The sequence below is a fragment of the Lemur catta genome, chromosome X (genome assembly GCF_020740605.2).
Source record: "Lemur catta isolate mLemCat1 chromosome X, mLemCat1.pri, whole genome shotgun sequence".
Classification (NCBI taxonomy): Eukaryota; Metazoa; Chordata; class Mammalia; order Primates; family Lemuridae; genus Lemur; species Lemur catta.
In genome coordinates, this window is record NC_059155.1 from 12,150,165 (window position 1) to 12,170,304 (window position 20,140).

The 20,140-nt window shown below is 42.5% G+C and overlaps 1 protein-coding gene across 1 annotated transcript in view; it reads right to left on the reverse strand.

Moving 5' to 3' along the window:
• COL4A6 (collagen type IV alpha 6 chain) overlaps nt 1-20,140 on the reverse strand; it is a 264,348-nt gene that overhangs the window by 55,694 nt on the left and 188,514 nt on the right. Inside the window, exons 4-6 of the mRNA XM_045537937.1 lie at nt 8,934-9,068; nt 7,691-7,735; nt 1,665-1,781 (exon numbers count right to left, since the gene is read on the reverse strand). Coding sequence (XP_045393893.1) covers nt 1,665-1,781; nt 7,691-7,735; nt 8,934-9,068 — 297 coding nt within the window. The remainder of the gene's footprint in view (nt 1-1,664; nt 1,782-7,690; nt 7,736-8,933; nt 9,069-20,140) is intronic.

The window sequence follows — 20,140 nt, forward strand, 5'->3', positions numbered from 1 at the left end:
CTAGAGTTTGTCCTCCTGGGGAAAATCAATGTCCCTACATCTAAGGGAAAGTCAGGATTAGCATTGTGGCTAGGGCTAAGCTTTGGGGACTGAAGTGTTGATTGAATGATAGATTCCTTCAGTGCAGGGATCATCGGTAAAATAAAAGAACAACACGGGCCCAGAACCACAAACCAGTTTCTTCCCTAACACTGCCTGTTTCCCCTTATTTTTGTGGCCACTACTCTCTTCAAAGGAGCCGCAAAGAAGCTGTCTGAATGGAAATCCTCTTGGTATTCAGCAGAGGGTAAGGCTCAGCTTAGTGAAATACAGGCTCAAGGTCCTATTTAGGCTTAAAGTGAGCTTTAGGGACAGGATTAGGTTTCTACCCTCGTCCTCTGTCTGTCAGGGGATGTTTATTACCTCAAGATTTCTTTTCTCCCTCTTGGGGGCAGCATTTCCTTGCTTTCCTGGATTTCCATTCTCAACACAGAAGTGTTTAGTCATTCTCTTCTCCTGTTGCCGTGGCAGTATTCGAGGACCTTGTGACTCACACAGCCTCTTCTATGTTAGCAATACGTCTTTCCATATACCTCTCCCCACCACCCACGCGGTATATTAGTGTGGTCCTTAGATATCAAGGTCCTTTATGCCAATCTGGGGCTTGTGCTTTGTCTGTCTATCTATCTCACTTTCTCACACATGTACCCATGCCCAAAACCTGGTCACTAGAGGCAATGGTGCTGCTACTCTTCCAATGAAGTGCCAATTAATTCACATAGCTATGAAATCCGTCTAATGGATGACAGACATGATTTCTAGTTAAATATCTCACATTGGTACCCTTATTACTTATTAGTTTATTTCAAGTGAGGTCAAGAATGGGCTGGAAATGTGTTATTTTTCTCTTTCCAGCCACTTGTAAAATCAACCTTGCAAGGGCATGGTATTTACTAAAGATCCTCTTGATCCAAATATATGAGCCTTATCTGGATAAATGGAATGAAATAAAAGGGGAGACACTGGGATCCAGTAAATACCTTACCAATCCCATAACCAAAGGTTATGGGGGGGAACTGTCAGTGTAGAGTAGGGTTTTTCAACCTCAGCACTACTGACACTTTGGGCCAAATAATTCCTTGATATTGGTGGGTGGGTAGCATGCTGTCCTGTGCCAGTAGCTTATTACCAGTTGTGATACTCAAAAATATCAATAAAAATTGCCAAGGCTCCTCTGAGCAACAAAATCACCCCTGGTTATGAACCACTGGTATAGACGAAGCTTGCCAAGCCCTCTGGGTTCTCGTTAGTGCTTCCATGATCCCATGTACGTCTTCCAGCCATTTCCCAATATCATCTGATGTGGGAACAAGTCAAATAGCCCAAGTGTGTATTTTGCTCTGAAATTTACTACAGCCTTTTAACAATCTTGCCAACTCCAAAAGCAGCATTAAAAAAAAGCAACCCTAAGTAGTGCAGCATGTGTATACCCCCCTGCAACTGGTATTCTTCTTTAGAATTTTACTGTTGTGGTGCTGCCAGCATAGACTCCTGCATTGGACAACAGGCCACAGTGGCTGCCCCATAGCAGCTTAATGAAGTATCCAGAGAAGCAGAAAAAGGGCACACTTGGAGGCAAGCAAAGCTCTTTGAAATGAAGTGCAAAGATCTGGCAACATACGTACGGGTGGTCCAAGAAGCCCAGGATAGCCATCAGGGCCTGGAAATCCAACAGCTCCTTGAGTTCCATTGCAGCCATCCAGGCCAGGCAGTCCTCTGGGGCCTGGCTGTCCAGGGTGGCCCTTTTCAAAGAGAAAAGAAGGGATCAAGATAGCCACAGGACTGTCAGCTACTCCAAAAGGCTCCACAATGAGAAAAGCCAAGTATGTTGCTAAACGCTGGCTCCTCGTCCACTCCCTTAGCCCCATTACGTATGTTCTGATGTCTTTCCTTTATACTTAAGCATATGTGTCTAATTATAGCTCAGTGTTACCCCTCCCTAAATGATCAATATTTTAATAGGGTCCAAGCTGAAACCAAAAGGATCAAGCATGAACAGATGGGATAACACAGGGTTCTACAAGTTCGCCTTCCTTGGGTGCAAAGATGTACTTAATTGGGGCTTAGCTGTCTGGCAGTTGAACTTCTACCAACAGGGAATCATGCCATGCCTTGAGATTTCTCAGACCAGACAGAACCTGGGCAGCCTGGCATGACTTTCTGTACTGGAAGCTCTGCATGGGAAATGATGCTGGATTTTGATGAACACAGCAAAAGCAGTTCCCACAGCACCTCCTCTCCTGAAAGTTGCTTGGCCAAAAATAAGCAAGTCCTGCAAGAATCACATTTTCAATCTCATTTTGTCATGATCACGTGTCTGGCTATTGCTTCAGTTAGGGAACTGTATCTTTTCCTCTTCTCCATACTAACTACTGAGGCCGTTGTTTTGCTGGGGAATTAGTAAGCATTCTCATACAATTCATCTGAATTCAGTAATTTTCCTGAGCTGTGCTTTCATGATACATAGACTCTAATTTTTTGCAGGGAATATATCTTTTTTGATATATTAAAAGCTGGTTGCATGTTGGGCATGGGGCAAAGAGATGACCTAAAAGACCAGAAATCTGGATGAGTTAATTAAAAGGTAGATTCCCACACCCCACAAACACGCTTGTAAACACCAAGTATATATATTTAATGATTTGAGGGAAACATGCCATATATTCAAAAATGAACTTTTCAAATTATGAGAGGAAACAACCTTTTGTCAAATTCTTATAGAGAAAATGTTCCATAGAATTCCCTTTCATTTTCATTGTCATTATAGTTGTAGGAGCTACATAGACTGTTAATACAAAAGTGTGAGTCTAGACTACTGAACTCATGAAATGCTCAGTGCAGAAGAGTGGTCAGTAAATTTGTCTTTGCAATAAACTTGCTGCGATCTGCCTCTGCTAACTCAGGTGATGATTTTTAGTTTCACTGGGGAAACTGAGGCAGGTTACTAGTGTTCACAACTTTTTATTACCAACTGGGATGGTTACTCTTGTTTTCCCTGAAGATCCACACTCCCCAGATCTGTGCCTTGGGACTCTGACCTCTATGGACTGTATCATCTAGGCTCCCTTTCCTTCTGTCTCCCAGTTGTATTTGGCCACTGGGAGACACAGACTGGAGAGATCAGAGCAGGAGGAGAAAGAGCACAGGTTATTTATTTCCCCCTTGCCCTCCCTCACTGGCTACGTTTTGGGCAATGGCCACATTTCTCCATAGTCTTAGCTCCTGTTGGGCAACAGCTATTCCATGGCTCTAGGTCTCACTGAGTTCTAGTAGTACCATTCCATTTTTCCCCTTCAGGTCTAGGGGTGGTGACAGCTTTGAGTTAGATGCTTCACCATCCGTTGTTGTTAATCCTGCCCACGTCCTTTAAATATACCGTTCATTCAACTCTACTCAGTTAAAACCTTCAAGTATAGGATCTGTTTCCTGCTGGGATCCCAATCACCACTGTAAAATGCCCTAGCCAAACTTGCTAGGGCTTATCTCTCAGCTGGGTGAGAGATAAGTTGAGGCAGGAATAAGTTGAGGCAAGATTACAGGCTGGCTCAGAACCAGGGATCTTCCTTACCCCTGGGATCTTGGTTTTGTTTGACACCAAAACCTGTGTCTGGATTCTTACCCTTTGGTATTCACATTTTTTACTTGGGCTCAATCCTTCTCTAGTTTCTTACCTGAACCCCTGATATCTCCTACTGTAGGATTTCATGGATAACTGTATACTCTTTCCTACCTTAGATGAATTCTCTGGAATTAATCTCTGACCTCTGAGTCAGCCCTGCCAGTCTTTTTCTATCCAGCTGACACCATGAGATGGTAGATAGAGCATGTTCTGAGCCAGTTAAACTTGTGCTCCAATTCTAGCTTTGCCACTCCCTACCTTGAGCCTCAGCTCCCTCATGTGTAAAATGGAGATGAATAATACCTATCTTATGGGTTTGTTGTCAATATTAACACATTAAGTGCCATGTGAGTTGTCTTTAACTCACACTAGTTTTGAGCCCAGGGCTTCATGAAGCAAAACCTGGGCAAAACCCTGCAGTTAGTTCCTGAAAATCTTACTTGTTGATGTTCTTATTGTTACAATTAATATTGACCAATTAATTCTAAAAGGTGGATTAAATGAATAGATGCCAATAAATTTCATTTTTCATTAAATTTTTCATTAAATTAGAAAGGATCACTTTGTTTTCAAAGCTTTTATTCTATTTTCATAATAAAACACCATGGCACCAAAGAAAAAAATCTTTTTCTAGTGGGGCAATGTGTTAAAAATAAATCAGGCCTACCCCACTGGGTTATGGTTAAAATTACGTGAGACTATATTTACTAAGTAGGAGCTCAATAAATGGTAAGTCTTCTCCCAGACAAGTCAGCAAGGATAAGCCACAGGGCCAAGGTCTACCTTCTCTCAATCCTCAGTACCACACAATTTCTGGCACATTGCCCTTTCTGGGTATAGTTAATGATTTTATATATGTGTGTGCCAGCTCTCCAAAAGAATGTGGCTCTTTGAGGGAGGAAACCATGGTTCTATATAGTCACAAGGGACTGAACACACAGAATTGGAGGATCTGCTGTGTTTCAGAAAATCAATGTTCCTCAGAACCCAATTTCAAAGGAAAAGTTTCCATTTGGTGAGTGGTATGTGTTCACTTTGAGGATATAAATCTAGTGTGCTCATTTACAAGTCTCCAGGCAGGGAAATGTTTGAGATTGACTCCATGGGAAAAGCTAAACACAAATTGCAAAGGACAATTTGAAAACCTCTGCTCCCAACTTATTTGGATTGAAAACATTTGATAAACATATATTTCTTGTGGGTGCCAACAGCCCCAAGTCACAGCTGGGATATCATTAAAAGCCACAGCCCTACCACCCCTAGTCTACATTATTTTAATGTTGAGTATTTTGATGAATGCTTGTTTGTTCACTCTCTCAATTCATTGCTGTGCCCCTTAGACTTGGATTATCACGAAATGACTACTCACCCACTCATGTTGAAATTGTCTACATGACAGCAAAAATGGAGTTTTGGGACCAAAACCACTGACACATATGTTAACAATCAGCCAATATTAAGAGGGGAACCAGGCCTGTGCAGTGATCCAGTTTAGTAAGATGTGTTGGGAAAGCAGTTGGTTTTAGCCAAATTGCTTAATACATGTTACTGAAGGTTGAACAAAATAATTAGTTTGACTGGGCCTATGGTGTCTGTGTTTTTCTCTGTCGGAGGGAGTCCTGCCAGTCTGAGAATTGTTTCTTTTATAGGCACTGGAGGTTAGAGTCAGTCCCCTAAATATTTTTAGAGTTCCTACTACATACTGAATTCAGGGCTGGGCCTCTGTGCTTTCAAAGAGCTGGATGAGACTATCACACAAAACGATCAATAAATACCATGGGGTTGTAAGTAAGGAGCTGGAGTATGTGGTACAGACCACAAGGACTCCTGGGAGATTAGAGATGGAAGGAAGAGGTAAGCACTGAATAGAAGATGCTCAGTAAATACTTCCTGAATGGCTGGAAGAGAGAGAAAAACAAGAAAGAGGGATTTTGTGGAGTAATGAGGCTTGGAGCCTGAAGCTAGAGCAATCAAAAGTCAAAAGAAAAGATGTACAACCTTTGATTAAGGAAAGGGCCAAGGCAGTGAGGACTTCTACTGGGAGCAGCAAGCTCCTTTGGAGGGGTCTGGACAGCTGCAACTCATTTTCCTGAGCAATGAAGCCCCAAAGAGAAGTGATCAATTCCTGAAAGCTCTAGGGCTCTCCTGGCCACAAGTTGGAGGCAGAAGCATCCAGCTGGACTCTGGGGCAGGTTCCAGCTCAGAATTGGAAATAGGCTCAGCCTCACAGGATTCACTTCCTTCCAGCTCCCCTTAAAATGAGGCTGCAGGCAGAAGAGCATACTAACACTGCATGCTCCACATCTCCCACTTTGGTGAAGCCAGGTGGACAGGATTAATGGAAGAGGCTGCCTCCAGTTTACTAGTCTCCCTCACCCACTGGCTCCCAGAAGATACATCCTCTGGGTGGAGACTCTGGCTGAAGTGGTCATAGGAACATAGCCACAACAAAATGCTAGGGGATGTCATAAAAGGATGGCCAATTATTTATTTTCCCACTGGCCTATTTCTAGGCATTTTGCAGAGTCTGCAGTTGAATAAAATGCAGAAATCTGATACACATAACAAATACAAAATAAGTGAACCTTCTATTTTCCAAATCCACAAATGTCTACTAGATCTGGGGAGAAAATGGATCAGATGATAATATCTTTGAGGGTAGAGGCATATGCTCCCTCTATATCTCCACAGTAGAGTGCTAGCACATAGCAGGTGCTCAGATTGGCACAAAGAGATTTGAACCCCCTTCCCTGATACTAGATGATTATGAAGTGTAACACAAAAAGCTGTTAACTCCAGGGCTTCCCAAACTGTGCCTTGATAAGGTTCAGAAGAACCCTTTAGTGATCTCTGGAAGGATAAAAGCAGGTTCTGGGGCCTCACTCAAATGGAGGAGCTGTACTTTTTTCTGTTCTATATGCTGAGCTTCCCACACAAGATTCTGTTCTTCTCTTAAACAAGACTGAAAGCCACTGCTGTAGACAAACACAGCCCAGGCTAAGGATTAAATATGTAGAGAAGTGGCAAAGGAGAAAACTAAAAAGTGATGGCCAGTAAGTGGAGCCTCCTTATCAAATGAGCCAGGTGCAGTTTGTGCTTATCCCTGAATAGTAGTTCCAGTTCCTCGCTGGCCTACTGAACTATTCAAACAAGCCAAAATATTGTACTTTTTAAAATTTCAGCATATTACGGGGGTACAAATGTTTAAGTTACGTAGATTGCCCTCGCCCACCCGAGTCAGAGCTACAAATGTGTCCATTCCCCAGATGGTGTGCACCGCACCCATCAGGTGTGAATATACCCATCCCCTCCTCCCTCCCAAAATATTGTATTTTAAAGTCTTGTGAAATGTTACCATGGAATCTCCAGTGGTGGGATAAGTAGGAATATAGGATGAAAATGGAGAAACTAAGGGATTGGGCTGGATGGAATGGGAAAAAGAGATGTCTGCAAGCTCGAAATCTCCCACTTATCTCTGGCAAAGCAGAGGTCCACAGGATGAAGGGAAGAGGCTGCCTCCAAGTGATCTTTGAAGTAATCACTTTGTAAAAACTAAAGGAAAATTCACTCTGAAATGGGGTAAGGCTGAAGAGAACAAATTACTGCGATGAAATGCATCAAGATATCACTAAGGATTTTTCTATCTAATTTCATGCACCTTCTTAATTTTCCTATAATGAGTATGTATATGCTTTAATGTGTCTCTGTCTCTATACCTTAGAACCAGATCCCCACCTCCAATCAAAGCTCCCCTCAATCCACAAGACCTAACTCATTTTGGCTAAGATATTGATGGTTTCTTATGGCTGCATATGTCCCTCTACCCCTCAACTATCTGACTTAGGGCTACCTATGCCAGAATCCAAGGATAGTTGTATATGACCACTGCCCTTGAAACCTCACCACACATATCTCAACACTTGACCCTGAGCATGCCCTCATAAGACAGGATGTTGCTAAGGCCAGAGTACCTGAGCTATGAGACAAAACCTAGAGGAAGATACTAAAAATGCTTCTGATGAGCACACTCACCGGAATCCCATTGATGCCAAGAAAGCCAGGAACTCCCATTGGACCCTAAAAAAAGGAGTAGGGAGAGGAATGTAAGATACAATCTAACTGATGTCCATTAGATCGGGTAGGTTTGTTTATGTGAGTCAATGGCTTAAGCTGTTGAGAAGTGTTTTGTACCTCCCTTCCCACATTGTATTGCCTTGATCCCTACTTCAGTTCCAAGTGATCACTTACTTCTATATAAGGTCTTGGACATATTTTGTCTTAGGCAGTAGAGTTTAACTCCTAAAAATTAAGGTTCAATATTATATGCTGTTTTGACATCTGGGGAAAACCAGAGGGCCTCAAATGGCCTAATCACAAGTTCCCCTCTCCATTATGCTTCTTCAATAAGGTCCCCTAGCCAAACAACCTCCTTATAAAATGGACCAGGTGCAGTTTCTGCTTATCCCTGAATAGTAGTTTCAGTTCCTTGCTGGCCTACTGAATTATTCAAACAAGCCAAAAACATCCTCCCTCAGGGACCAGGGGCACTCCTTCCTCTTGATACTACAAAGTCTGCCTCCCACAACCTATTCTAGTTCACCCTGTTCCCGAGTGCTACCCCTGTGTGGCCCTGTGTGGTGTGTAGTGTCCTCCTTCCCTGAGCTATGAGTGTATGTGACTAATAAACTGCTGTAAATCTCATCTGTCCAGTGAGGGATGTTATGTCTTTGGTCATCCCCATAATCCTAATGTGGGAATTACTCCCTCACCAATGGGGTGAATAGGAGGTGATTAAAAGAGGCAGGGAACATAAACTGAGCTGCAGAACCCAGTCAGCCAGCCATCATGCTATTATAATTCTCCTTTCTTGTAGCTCTTTCCCTGCATTTGTGGCCTGGATTGCTTTCAAGCATTCTGACCCTTTGCTTCCCAGTCTCCTTGCTTGGATTCCTGATATCTACTGCCTAGCTGACCGGACTTCTGACCCATGCCCAGTTCAAAGCAACATGACTTTTCACCACAGTGATTCCACTTGTCTAGCAAGTAGCTAATAAATTCGCTTCGTGATTTGCTTGCCATGGGAGTCTCTCCAGAAATGGGCTTATCCATCAGCAGCCTGTCACCGATCCCATCTCTTATTAAAGAACGTAGCCTCGTACCAAAGTATTCAGGAATAGTATCATTTCTATAAATGAGTAGAACTGACATGGAGAACTTTTGATCTTCATACTTGTGGCTGCTGCATCAAAGGAAAATCAAGCTTTGGTGCGCTTACCTTATCTCCTTTGGGTCCATAAGGTCCCAGTGGGCCTGGGGAGCCCCTTTCTCCTTTCAAGCCTGATAGACCAGTAGGGCCAGCAAATCCTTGAGGACCCATTGGACCTTGAATCCCAATTGGTCCAGGTCGCCCCTAAGATGGACAGAAGGAGTGCAATTAGTCAATAGAGGACTTAACATCAATGCTTCCCATTTTCCCATGCACAAAGAACACTGTCATCACTTCACTAAATAATTTTGGCTTAGATATCTGTGAGGCAAGCCAAAGTTCCAGACACAGATGAGGAAAGGCTATTTTAGGGGCTTCTAAGCTTATTTGGATAGAACACATTTTATAAGCACATTTAATAAGATTCATGTGCACCAAGATCCTTCAACATTGTACTTCTTAGGAGATTAGTTATTCAGGCTGGATAATATTGTCCTTTTCCTAGTTAATACCAGGCCATCCATCAGATTGTCAAAATAGTGAAAGAACAGAATGCTGGAGAGCATTGTGACATTTTATAACTCACATCCAAATGGCCAACCACATGCTTGTAGTGAAGTCCAAAAATGGCTGTGCCTAGAGAACATTGCCCCAGGGGGCCAGAGAGAAGAGAATCCAGAAACCTATGAGCTGAACAACCTGTCAGAGCTCATCTTTGCTGGCAGACCCCAGGACCCCATCACAGCACCTGGCAACTGACGCAAGGAAAATACACACATGCATACACATACATGCACATGCCTGCACACACAGGCATACACACACACGAATTGTTTATTTGTTCTTCCTCCCTATCCCTCTCTCCTCCCCCCGCCAATCTGTAAAGTAGTCAATGTGTAAAAAATACAAGGAGCCTGCGAATATCCATTAAGTATCAATTATGATAGCAAGAGGGAACAGACTAAGGATTTTGAATGCCCTGGTTATAAAATGTCCGTAACAATTAAGTCTGAGAGTTCAGGCTGACATTTTAAAGCGGACTGAGAGTGAGAATTAACTCCAGTGGGTGCAACACAGGCAGGCTGGTCTATCATTTAGAACAAATCCCAGTAGGGACTGAAATTTCTTGGCAGAAAAATGAAAACCATTAGTAATGTGCATTGCCTTTCAAAGAACACACCACTATGTCAGGTAGAAAGCCTATTTTCATAAATGCTTCTCATCTCCACCTCTCGGCCCCTCTACTGACTGTCTGCAATTTCCTACAAATCTGTAAAAAAACTGAAAAAAGCCCATTAAACATGGCATTTACTGTTTACTTTCACAGTTTACTTTTTAAAAGGCTGAAAACAGGACAGATGCTTTATGCAGTGGCCAGAGTCACGTACTGGAGATGCAAGTGGCCACCAGCTGTGCTGGTCTTTTGGAGTATAATTTCCAGTGTCAATCAGGCCCACGAAGACCTAGGGCTCTTGCAAAGAACTAAAAGACACTATTCCTGGGGAGATGCAATTTTCTGGAGTACCACCTACCACTCAACCTTTCCCAACATCCAACATGCAGCCTACAAAGAATGACAAGTTGCAAACTGTTTAACAGACTTCTTTCTGGGAATGATGGGGGTGGAGTGAGTTTTCAGTTTTCAGGCTCTTACTTCCCATTGTTGGAGTCTTGTTTACGATGATTCTTTTATTTATTATTCTTGTAATTTTCACAAAATCAATATATATGTGTGTATATATGTGTATGCGTGTGTATATAGTCTGTGTGTGCATATGCATGTATATGTATGAAGAAACTAAAAAGAAAAAAAGCAATACTTAAAAAAAACACTGCTTGGGTACTGCTGAGGATGAGTGAGGAAGTTGCAAATGTGGGCCCTGGTTTCAAGACTAATGTACACAAAACCATAGCAAACAGTGCAAGTTTGGAACAGAGCCTAAGTGCTGCGGGAACACAAAGGAAGGGTTGGCCATGGAGGGTTTGTGGAATGCTCACATTTTGCCCATGACTGGGGGTGTCACAGGCCACACTGGAAAGGCTGAGTGGGCCCCAGCTGCAGTGGGCCTGGAAGGCATGGCAGGAAAGTTGAAGACTTGATGTGGAAGGACAGAGGGAACCCTCAGTGGCTTGGGAACAAGGGAGGGCTGAGAAGAAAGCAGTGTTTCAGGGCTGAAAGTCATCAAGGAGCATTCAGGAGAACATGTGTGTGTCAGCGTGAAGCCAGCACAGCCTGCCTGAGGCTGGAACAAGGGAGGCAGATAAGAACCAGCTGTTGGGGAGGAGGGGATTTGTTGGTGGGAGGATAGGGGGCAGGATGGCCTTGCTGAGGCCATGTTATTACTAGCAGAGAGGATCCAGTCAGGGCACTGAATGCTTGACCCAAATCTGAGCCCTGCCAAAAGTTTTCCCGCATCAAGGGAGGGGAGGGGAAGAGCATGATAAACCACTGAACAGCTACTGAGAGAGCAGGTTGTGATGCGGCCCAATGCTTACCCTGCTCACACCACTAGAGAGAAGCCCGAGCAATGCCTAGCGTGGGCACATGGGCTGGCATACTCCGCCTGTGGTCCCCTGCCTTTGTGAGCACATGCTCATCAGCAACGATAGGAATGGAGACTTAGGAGGGAGGCAATTCTTGGGCTGTACTTAACAGGAACTTGGACTCCACCCAGAAAGGCAGGGTTGCACAGCCTGCATCCTTTCTCTTGGCTGGGTGGGCATGTTAAATCTGCCGACTCCTCTGTTCCAGGCAGAGAACTGAAAATGGGTCTCCTGAAGAACTCATGGATTTAAAAAAAAATTCTGACTCTTTTTCCAAAGGGGCATTTGAAAAGACGTCCCTTGGAGGAAGGTGTATTCCTAGGCTGGCCCCAGGTGCTTGGGTTGGTGGGCATGTCAGCAGGCCAGCTCAAAACCTCTCAGACTGATTGACTTAGGGCCAGAATCAGGGCCTGTGGGAAGTCTCGAGGCTTCTGAAGCACTGCTGGCAAGACCTGCCTCCTTAGTGTGGTGCCAGGCCCTTTTGGAGTCCGCAGCCATAGGATGCGAAGCAAGGAGCCTTCCCACCCACTGAGGTCCTTTCATATAGTGGCACAGAGTACCAGGAACAAATGAAGGTGGCCAAGAAAAAAATGAAGGAGATATATTTTGTTTGGAGGTTGTTTTGTCAGCCATCTTTAGATATACTTACTCTGTGCTTATAGCTGCATGCATGAGGTTTCTGTCTCAGTACCCACTGTACTGTTGAAGCTTAATACTATATCAATAATGAACTGCTTCCCCCCTCCACCCGCAAAACCCTATCAGTGACACTTTTCATAATGGCCAGCAGAGGTCAGTGTGACAACATAGAGACTACAGATAAGCAGGTGGGTGGGTGGGCCTCTCCCACTACAGAGAAAAAGAAATCAGTGTCAGAGAAGTCACAGAATGTTCGAGCAGAAAGGGCCCTTAGAGACCATTCAATCTAGGCTTTATTTTATACATGGGGGGGAAAAGGCTGAGAGAAGAGGAAGGACTTGTTTAGGTCACATAGCTAGCAGGAACGGCATGGGATGCAAACCAGACTGCCTGCTGTGAGTGCATGGCTCTTTCTTTCCCTGTTTGCCAGTGGCAGATGTCCTAGGGGGTCCTTGAGGATGGCTCCCCCACCATCCCAGACCCGCCCGTGGGACTGTCCCCATCAGTAGGCTGCAGCAGCCAGATGCTCACACATCATTTCTCTCTTCCTAACCCTGATCATTTCACAGAACCAATCTGAAACACCATCACTGTTTGGACTGCTAGCAGAATTTCAATGGGCTTGGACCAATGCCCTGCCCTGATACATGTCATTTATTTTGGCAAACAGACCCAGACAGGGCAGAAGGAACTCCTCCAAGTCTCTCCAACAAGCTCTCCTGCCTCCATCTGCTCAGGATTTTAAATATGCACATCAGGGTCTAATTCTCAAGAGAATGAGTTCAGACTTGTGCCTAAGGCCAGGGACTGCAGGTCCACAACTGCAGCCCATGCTGGCTGCCTCCTCTGACCACAGTGGGTTGGAGTCATTGTGTAGTTTAAGGTCACCTTTGATCAGACTCAGATAACTGGGGTAACAGTCCCAGAAACGGGTCTGTCTACAAAGTAGTAGATATATGCAGAAATAACATCTAAGAATCTGAAAAGCACATGCCTCAGACTATGGTAGGACTGTGAAACTGATGGAAGGGGCTGAATGTTCATAACTCAACCCTTTTCTGCCTTTTTATCCCTCCCTTAAGGTTCCAGTGTTCTTCTCCCATAAAATTAAAATTTGTTTGTAAGGAAGAATCTGCAACTCATTCCCACTGAGGCATAAATGACTGACAACAACTTAGAGCTTTACTTTTCTCGGGGGGATTTGTAGTTTAATGGAGAGCAAAGCATTAAGCTAAGGGATGCAAATAACATTTATGAAACAAGGGAAGGGAGAAGGGTGTGCACAAGCCTTCCTAAGGATCCAGCTGTATTCTAGGAGGTGGTTCGGTGCTGTTCTGTAAACCTGGAGTCAAATCTCTTTACTGCCATTTAATAGCTATGTGACCTTGGGCAAGTGACTTAACCATTCTGAGTCTCAAGGGCTCAGGAACAATAATAGGATTTGTGTAGGATTATTGTGAACATTTAAGTAAGTTAATGAATGTAAAATACCTGGCAGATAGAAGGAAAGTATCAGTTCCCTTTCTTTTTTAGGTATCCTTTATGATAAAATGGAGAAGCTAGGATTGGGTACTTAATACTTCTTCCCTTTATTTTCAGTAAGAGATGCACAGACATTATTGAACAACCCTCTTTGGGGCAGAGATGTGTGCCTGGGAATGAATGAGCATGTATACCAGCAACCCACATCTGTGAGAGCATGTCCCGCCTTACTTAGTACTGGTGTTCTAGCTCTCCTGGGCACTTGGGTCCTCAGTGTCTACTCGTTCTCCTAAAGGGAATTCATCTACACACTAATGACTCCCATATCTGAACCTCCATCCCAGATTTCTCTTCTGAGTGTGCCAGGTCCTTATAGCTAATGGCTTATCAGAGACGTCTCCACCTGGATATTCCAACTCAAACTCAACATGACCAAAATTGAACTCATCATCTTCTCCTCAACCCCATTCCCCAAACCAGCTCCTTTCTCGTGAGTTAATGGAATTAACCTCAGTAAATGGCACCATCCACAAAGTTGATCAAGTCAAAAACCCAGGGGTTCTCCATGATCCCTCCTTTCCTTCATATTCCACATCCAATCCATTAGCAAAGACTATCAATTCTACCTCCAAAATGTATTATAACTCAAACCAGTCCATTCATCTCTATCTCCATAGTCTTAGTTCATGTCTTCCTCATCTTTCCCCTAGAGCATTGCCACAGCCTCCCAATTGGTCTGCCATCCCCCAATCTTGCTTTACTCTCTCCTAGCATCCTGCCTCAGAGCCTTTGTATGTGCTTTTGTATTTGTCTCTGCTCTCCTGGCTAGTACCTATATATCCTTTAGGCTCCAATCAAGATATCAGCTCCTCTAGGGAGCTTTTCATGATTACCCCTTCCCCACAGTGTGGGCTACGATGCTTGTTTATATGTCCATACCCCACAAAAATAGAGCTCCTTGAAGACAGGGCTCATGTCTTCCTCTTCACTGAATCACCTGTGCTCAGTACAGTGCCTGGTACACAATGGGCACTCAGTAAATGTTTGATGAATGAAGAAATGAATGAATGAACATACACACTTAGAAGCCAGTGGCCCAGGTACAGCAGTATCTTCTTTGGATGTCTAGACAGTTGCAATGGAGTGCAATCAAGAGAAAATTAATCACAGACCACAGAAAAGAGAGTTGCATAACACTCAGGAAATCATCCAGTTCAGGATGCAGAAACCCAGAGAGAGAAAGAGACTTACCCAAGTTCACACAATATAAACTCTATGCTTTTAAAAACACAATATCATGATAACTTAGAACTTTTTAATACAGAAATGGTCTACATCTGATATAGTTTATGGGCATTCTCTGTTCTTTAAGATCTCTGAAATGGCTTTGGTTCCCATCCTGATTGGTATCTGTCTGTTCAAAAATTATTTATTCAGCACTTACTCTGTGCCAGGCATTGGGGTTAAGACTGTGGGTAAAGACATAGTTTCTGCATTCACAGAGCTCATAGCTTTGTTATTCCTTGAAAATAGATGATGCATGGCCCATCACCAACCTAATTCAAGACTTTTCATCTTGTGCCAAGTTTTGTGCTAGGCAAGTATGTATGTATGTGTTAGGGATGAAAAGGTAATACACAAAAGAAATACACTGCATAACTCATGGCCTCAAGGAACACTTAAGTTTATTGGGGGAGATACGGCCACATCATGAGAAGCAACTGAAGATAAAGCCATAATGCAATGAATTTTAAAAATTATACTATACATATCTTAAGCACAAGAGGAATTCAGAGATGTGCGAGTTTACAAGGTAGCAAAGGAGTAAGGAAAGGGCTAACAAAGTGTTAGAGAATGCATTCCAAATTTGGAGAACATTATGTTGGTGGGAATTAGTGAATTATGTAACCAAGGACCTGGCTGGAGCAGAGGTGGGATCTCAGAGAATCGGCGAGAAAGGGCAGACCTGCAAAAATTTCTGGGTGCTGAGATACTTATTCTGGTTCATTAGATACGTTTTGTTTAAAACTTTAGTTTGGCTCACAGTTTGGTTCAGAATTTAGTGAGACAGCCTGGTGTAGTAGCTAAGAGAACAGGATGCAGAGTCAAAAAGTCCTGGATTTATATTCCCTTCACTACTGTAGGACTTTGAGACAAATGGCAGCCTCAGTTTCCTCATATGTCAAATGAGGATAATAATAGTGTTTATTTCATGGAGTAATTATTAAATGAGATAATTCATATAGACCATGATTTTCACTCTTTAGCATGCATCAGAATCACCTGTAGGTGATGTTAACACACAGATCACTCAGTTCCACCTCCAGAGTTATGGATTTAGTAGGTCTGGCTAGGTCTAAGAATTTGCATTTCTAAGAAATTCCCAGGTGGTACTGACTCTATGGGGTCAAAAACCACACTGGGAGAATCTCTCCTGTCAATCATTTAGCATTGTGTCAAGCAGATAGTAAATGTGCAATCAAAGTTATATGTTGTTATTGGTATATTGTTATTTGACAAATGATTGTGCAGGTTTGGGGTTTACAATTTCAGAAAGGCCCTCAGCATTCCTTTATCACTATGGTTCAAGGCACCTCCCCTTCTTTCTCATTATGACACCCAAAAAATGAAGGGAGTGGATGGGGCAGCAAGACCAGAGACAGGGAACCCAGTGAGGAGGCTATAACCTCCTGGAGAGAAATAATGGTGACTTGGACTAGGTTCATGGCAGTGGAGACAGGGAAAATACAGATTTGAGAGATATTTCAGAGGCTAAAAACTATAAAGACTTAGTGCTAGATTAGAATCAATGGGTAAAACAGAGGACAGGGCAAAGGATGTCTTCAAGGTTTCTTGATTGGGCAACTGAGTGGATCTCTTCATTGACATGAGGAAGCCTAGGGGAAGAAGAGTCTTAGGTGGAAGATCAGGAGGTTACTTTTGGACAGATGAAGTTTAACATGTCTGGGGAATATCTAGGGAGATGTTCAGTACCTGTTAGTCCCACTAGAATGGAAGCTTTGAGGGGACAGGGAATGAGGTTGGCTTTGTTCACCACCAGATATGCAGTGTCTAGTGTGCAATAGACACTCAAAACATAATTGTGGGAAAAAAGCACAATTGTGGAATGAATGAAAATAGAGAATTAAATATGCACTTGGGAATTTCTGAGAAGGCCACTTCCAAGTCTCATTAGCTAGGTGCTACCTGAAAAACCTCTCATGGCCTTTGAGGAAGGGAGAACAGAGATCCTTGACCTCCAGGGTAGGGACTAGGTGTCTTGAATTTTACAATTTTTCCTTACTTACCATCTCAGGTATGGGGCATGGAGCAGAGGGAGATGCAAGAATTTAACAGACTTTGGCCTAAGTAGCTGGGAGTCTCTCCCTTAGCCATGAAATGTAGTAAGAAAGATTAATGATAACACCCCCAAGAGTAGAATAATTAAGAAACTTCACAACACTTTTCCTTTCACCATTCCTTTGGATCATCCCAATACATGTGTGAGGCAGGCTGAGGGCACCAAGTTGCAAAGCAGTTAGCCAATGGGGCTGGCTAACGTCACACGGCTACTCAGTGGTAGAGTTTTGTACTGGAGCCTCCCAATCAACTCTGTACTCCTTCTGTTTGAACAGAGGCAGGCATCCATAGAGCCCTCTACTCCATTCTCCTAGTAACAACACTAAGGGACTAGCTTTGTCTGTAGAAGTAAATAAGGGAGAAAGAATACTGGTAGCTGAAAAATATGTCTGGCATATGACAGGTAAAGACTCATATCATGCAGATATACAGATCCATTTTGTGGCACAGGAAGCTCTGGATCAACCTGATGATGTTAGCATCATCTACAATTTGCCAGCAAGAACAGTTATTCATTTCATTAACATGTAGCTATACATACATAGTGATCAGTGTCTAGCAAAGGGTGACCCTCCCAAATTCTCAGTGTCTGCCACAGCTAAGAAGCAACATCAGAAGCTCCCCTTCAACACTTGAAACCACATTTCTTTTCCAGTTCTTCAGCTATAATCAGTGTTTGAAGCAGCCAGCGCAGGCACGAAGACATGCATCTACATGTTTTGTTTTGAAGGACACATACACCCATTCCATTGGCTACTGTCAGCATGTTGAAATTTTTGGAAAGACACCTCCCAGACTGATAAAGTTAACTCTTGCTAGGCAATACTTTGTATCCCTCCCTTCTACCTGTTTACTCATATTTCTCCTCAAAAACATAATAATAACTTCCTTTTACCAAGCATTTATAAAGTGCCATCTCCTTTAATCCACCTCCTTTAATCCTCTAACTGCCTCAACAGGTGGGTATTAGCCTCATTTTACAGATGAGGAAACTGAAACACAGAGAAGTTAAGGAACTTGCCTGAGATCACACAGCTAGCAACTGTGAAGCCAGTTTTGGTGATACTAAAGCCTCTGCTTCTTCCACCAAGCTTCATTGCTTCTCTGCATTGAATAATGCTCTGAATGTATAAACACAAATACACTTGAAAAGGAGCAGTAAGAGCTCCTCCGGGCAGAAAATATCGCTATTTTCATTGACACCATAGCAATCAATCTCAATTTTCCCAACTTTTTCATTGGAGTAGGTACTCTTTAATAGAAATTTACTAATGTAATTAATAAATTAAGTCATAAAATGTACTTCAAGGAATGGCACTCCCTAGAATAAAAGGATGGGGGATTTCTTCTTGTTTCACAATTAAAGTGGCCTCCTTAATTGGTCAGTGGACAATGGACAGTTTACCTAGGCTCCAGCAGAAAAATTCTGATGTGCTGAGTCCCCAGTGCTAGCATATTAATTTAGTGACAGAAGGAGTATAGGCACACTATACTAATATGATGATCATTATGCTGAGCAGAAACTGGAGAATTCAATCTTTAAACATGTCATATTTTCCCTTGCCCCTAGGGAATGTCAATAATTGTTAAAATAGGATGAAGCAGAGATGTCTAGATAGAGGCAAATAAGTTCATGGAAGAATATAATATTTAGGTCTCCCTTTTCTCTGTAACATGTTCATAAAACTATATCAGGAACCAGAACAAACGTCCCTTTTGTGATATTATAATGGGAATTGCAAGAGCCAAAAATCAAATAAAACTGTAAATATGATCAATAGTTGGCCATAAAAATAAAAACAGAACTACTGAACATGTCTGTAACTATTACAAATAGTTGAATGAGTCCCCACGACCCTTGGAATGGGCATGCAGGCTATACAAAGAGCCCCAGAGTGTACTGAGTTTCAGACTGCATGAGAAAATAAATACAGCTCTTCTTGGGATGAATTTAACCTAAAACTAACACACCTGTTGGGAAAATATGAAATACTTAATTTGCCATAATTTTGTTTTCCTTCTTAGAATTTAGAAGGGCAACTTGAGAATGATTTGATGGCACAGACCTCTTGAAAAAGCTTTCCAGGAAACTTGGATTGATATTGTATTTGCCTCTCAGAAAATTCTCCTGTTTGAAGCAGAATCATAAGAGTAAGGTTCAATTCCCTGATCCTACTTTGTGGCTGTATGATCTTGAAAAACCCCGTTAATCTCTAGGCCTTCATTTTCTCATCAGCAGAATGGGGATATTACTTGTCATACCTATTTCCTGGGTTGCCTTGAGCATCAGTTGAGATAATACCTATGAAAAGAAGCTGCTGGTTCATCCCATTAATAAAGCTTTGCTTTTGGGGGAAAAACTTGAATAAGCAAACTGCAATTGTCAAAAAACCCTCCTTTGCTGGGCTCATAAGGCAATAAGCTCTTAAATGAATAAAGGCTCACAAGGAAGAGGTTTCAGCAGGAAACAGATTGAATAAAAGCAGCAGCAGAATTTAAAGCTGTGAAAGGTGAGGGGGCAAACTGACTGTCTAGCACAGGATTCTCATTATAGTTTTAAAATGATTAGACCTACATTATTAAAAATATGTGGTTTATTTAAAAATACACGGCTTAATTACAACCTGGAGCCAATATTTTTCTTTTAGCTTTTCTAGCAAAGCATAGCCATGGTTTTATAATGGAAATCAAAGTGAAAAAGGACTTGCCAGAAATTCACTTTACAGGAAATTTTGCTGTAGCATATCTATTCCATTAGACAAGGGATACTTTCGGTATTTTTCTCTGACATAATAAATTACCCATCATTGATATACTACACAACCCTGATACTGAGCTAGCATGAGCTGACTGCTTCTCAATCATTGCTGGCTTCCCTGATTCTCTGGTGAGAAGTCATTAAGTTTTGGAAATGAGAGGTAATGGGGAGCAACCAACTATTGCTCCTTAAACAAAAGGAGAAAAGGAAAGGTAGGATCAACACTCATGTGCACATATGGTAGTAAAACTCAGTGGAAACCAAGCAGGTGGGAGGGGGTAGGAGGGGATGGGTAAATTCATACCTAATGGATACAATGCACACTATCTTGGTGATGGGCACACTTATAACTTTGACTCAAATGGTACCAAAGCAATTCATGTAACCAAAACATTTGTACCCCTGTAATACTCTGAAATGTAAAAAAATAAATACAAATACATAAATAAATAAGAAAAAGGAATAAAGTATTGATCCTCACAAAATAAAAAAG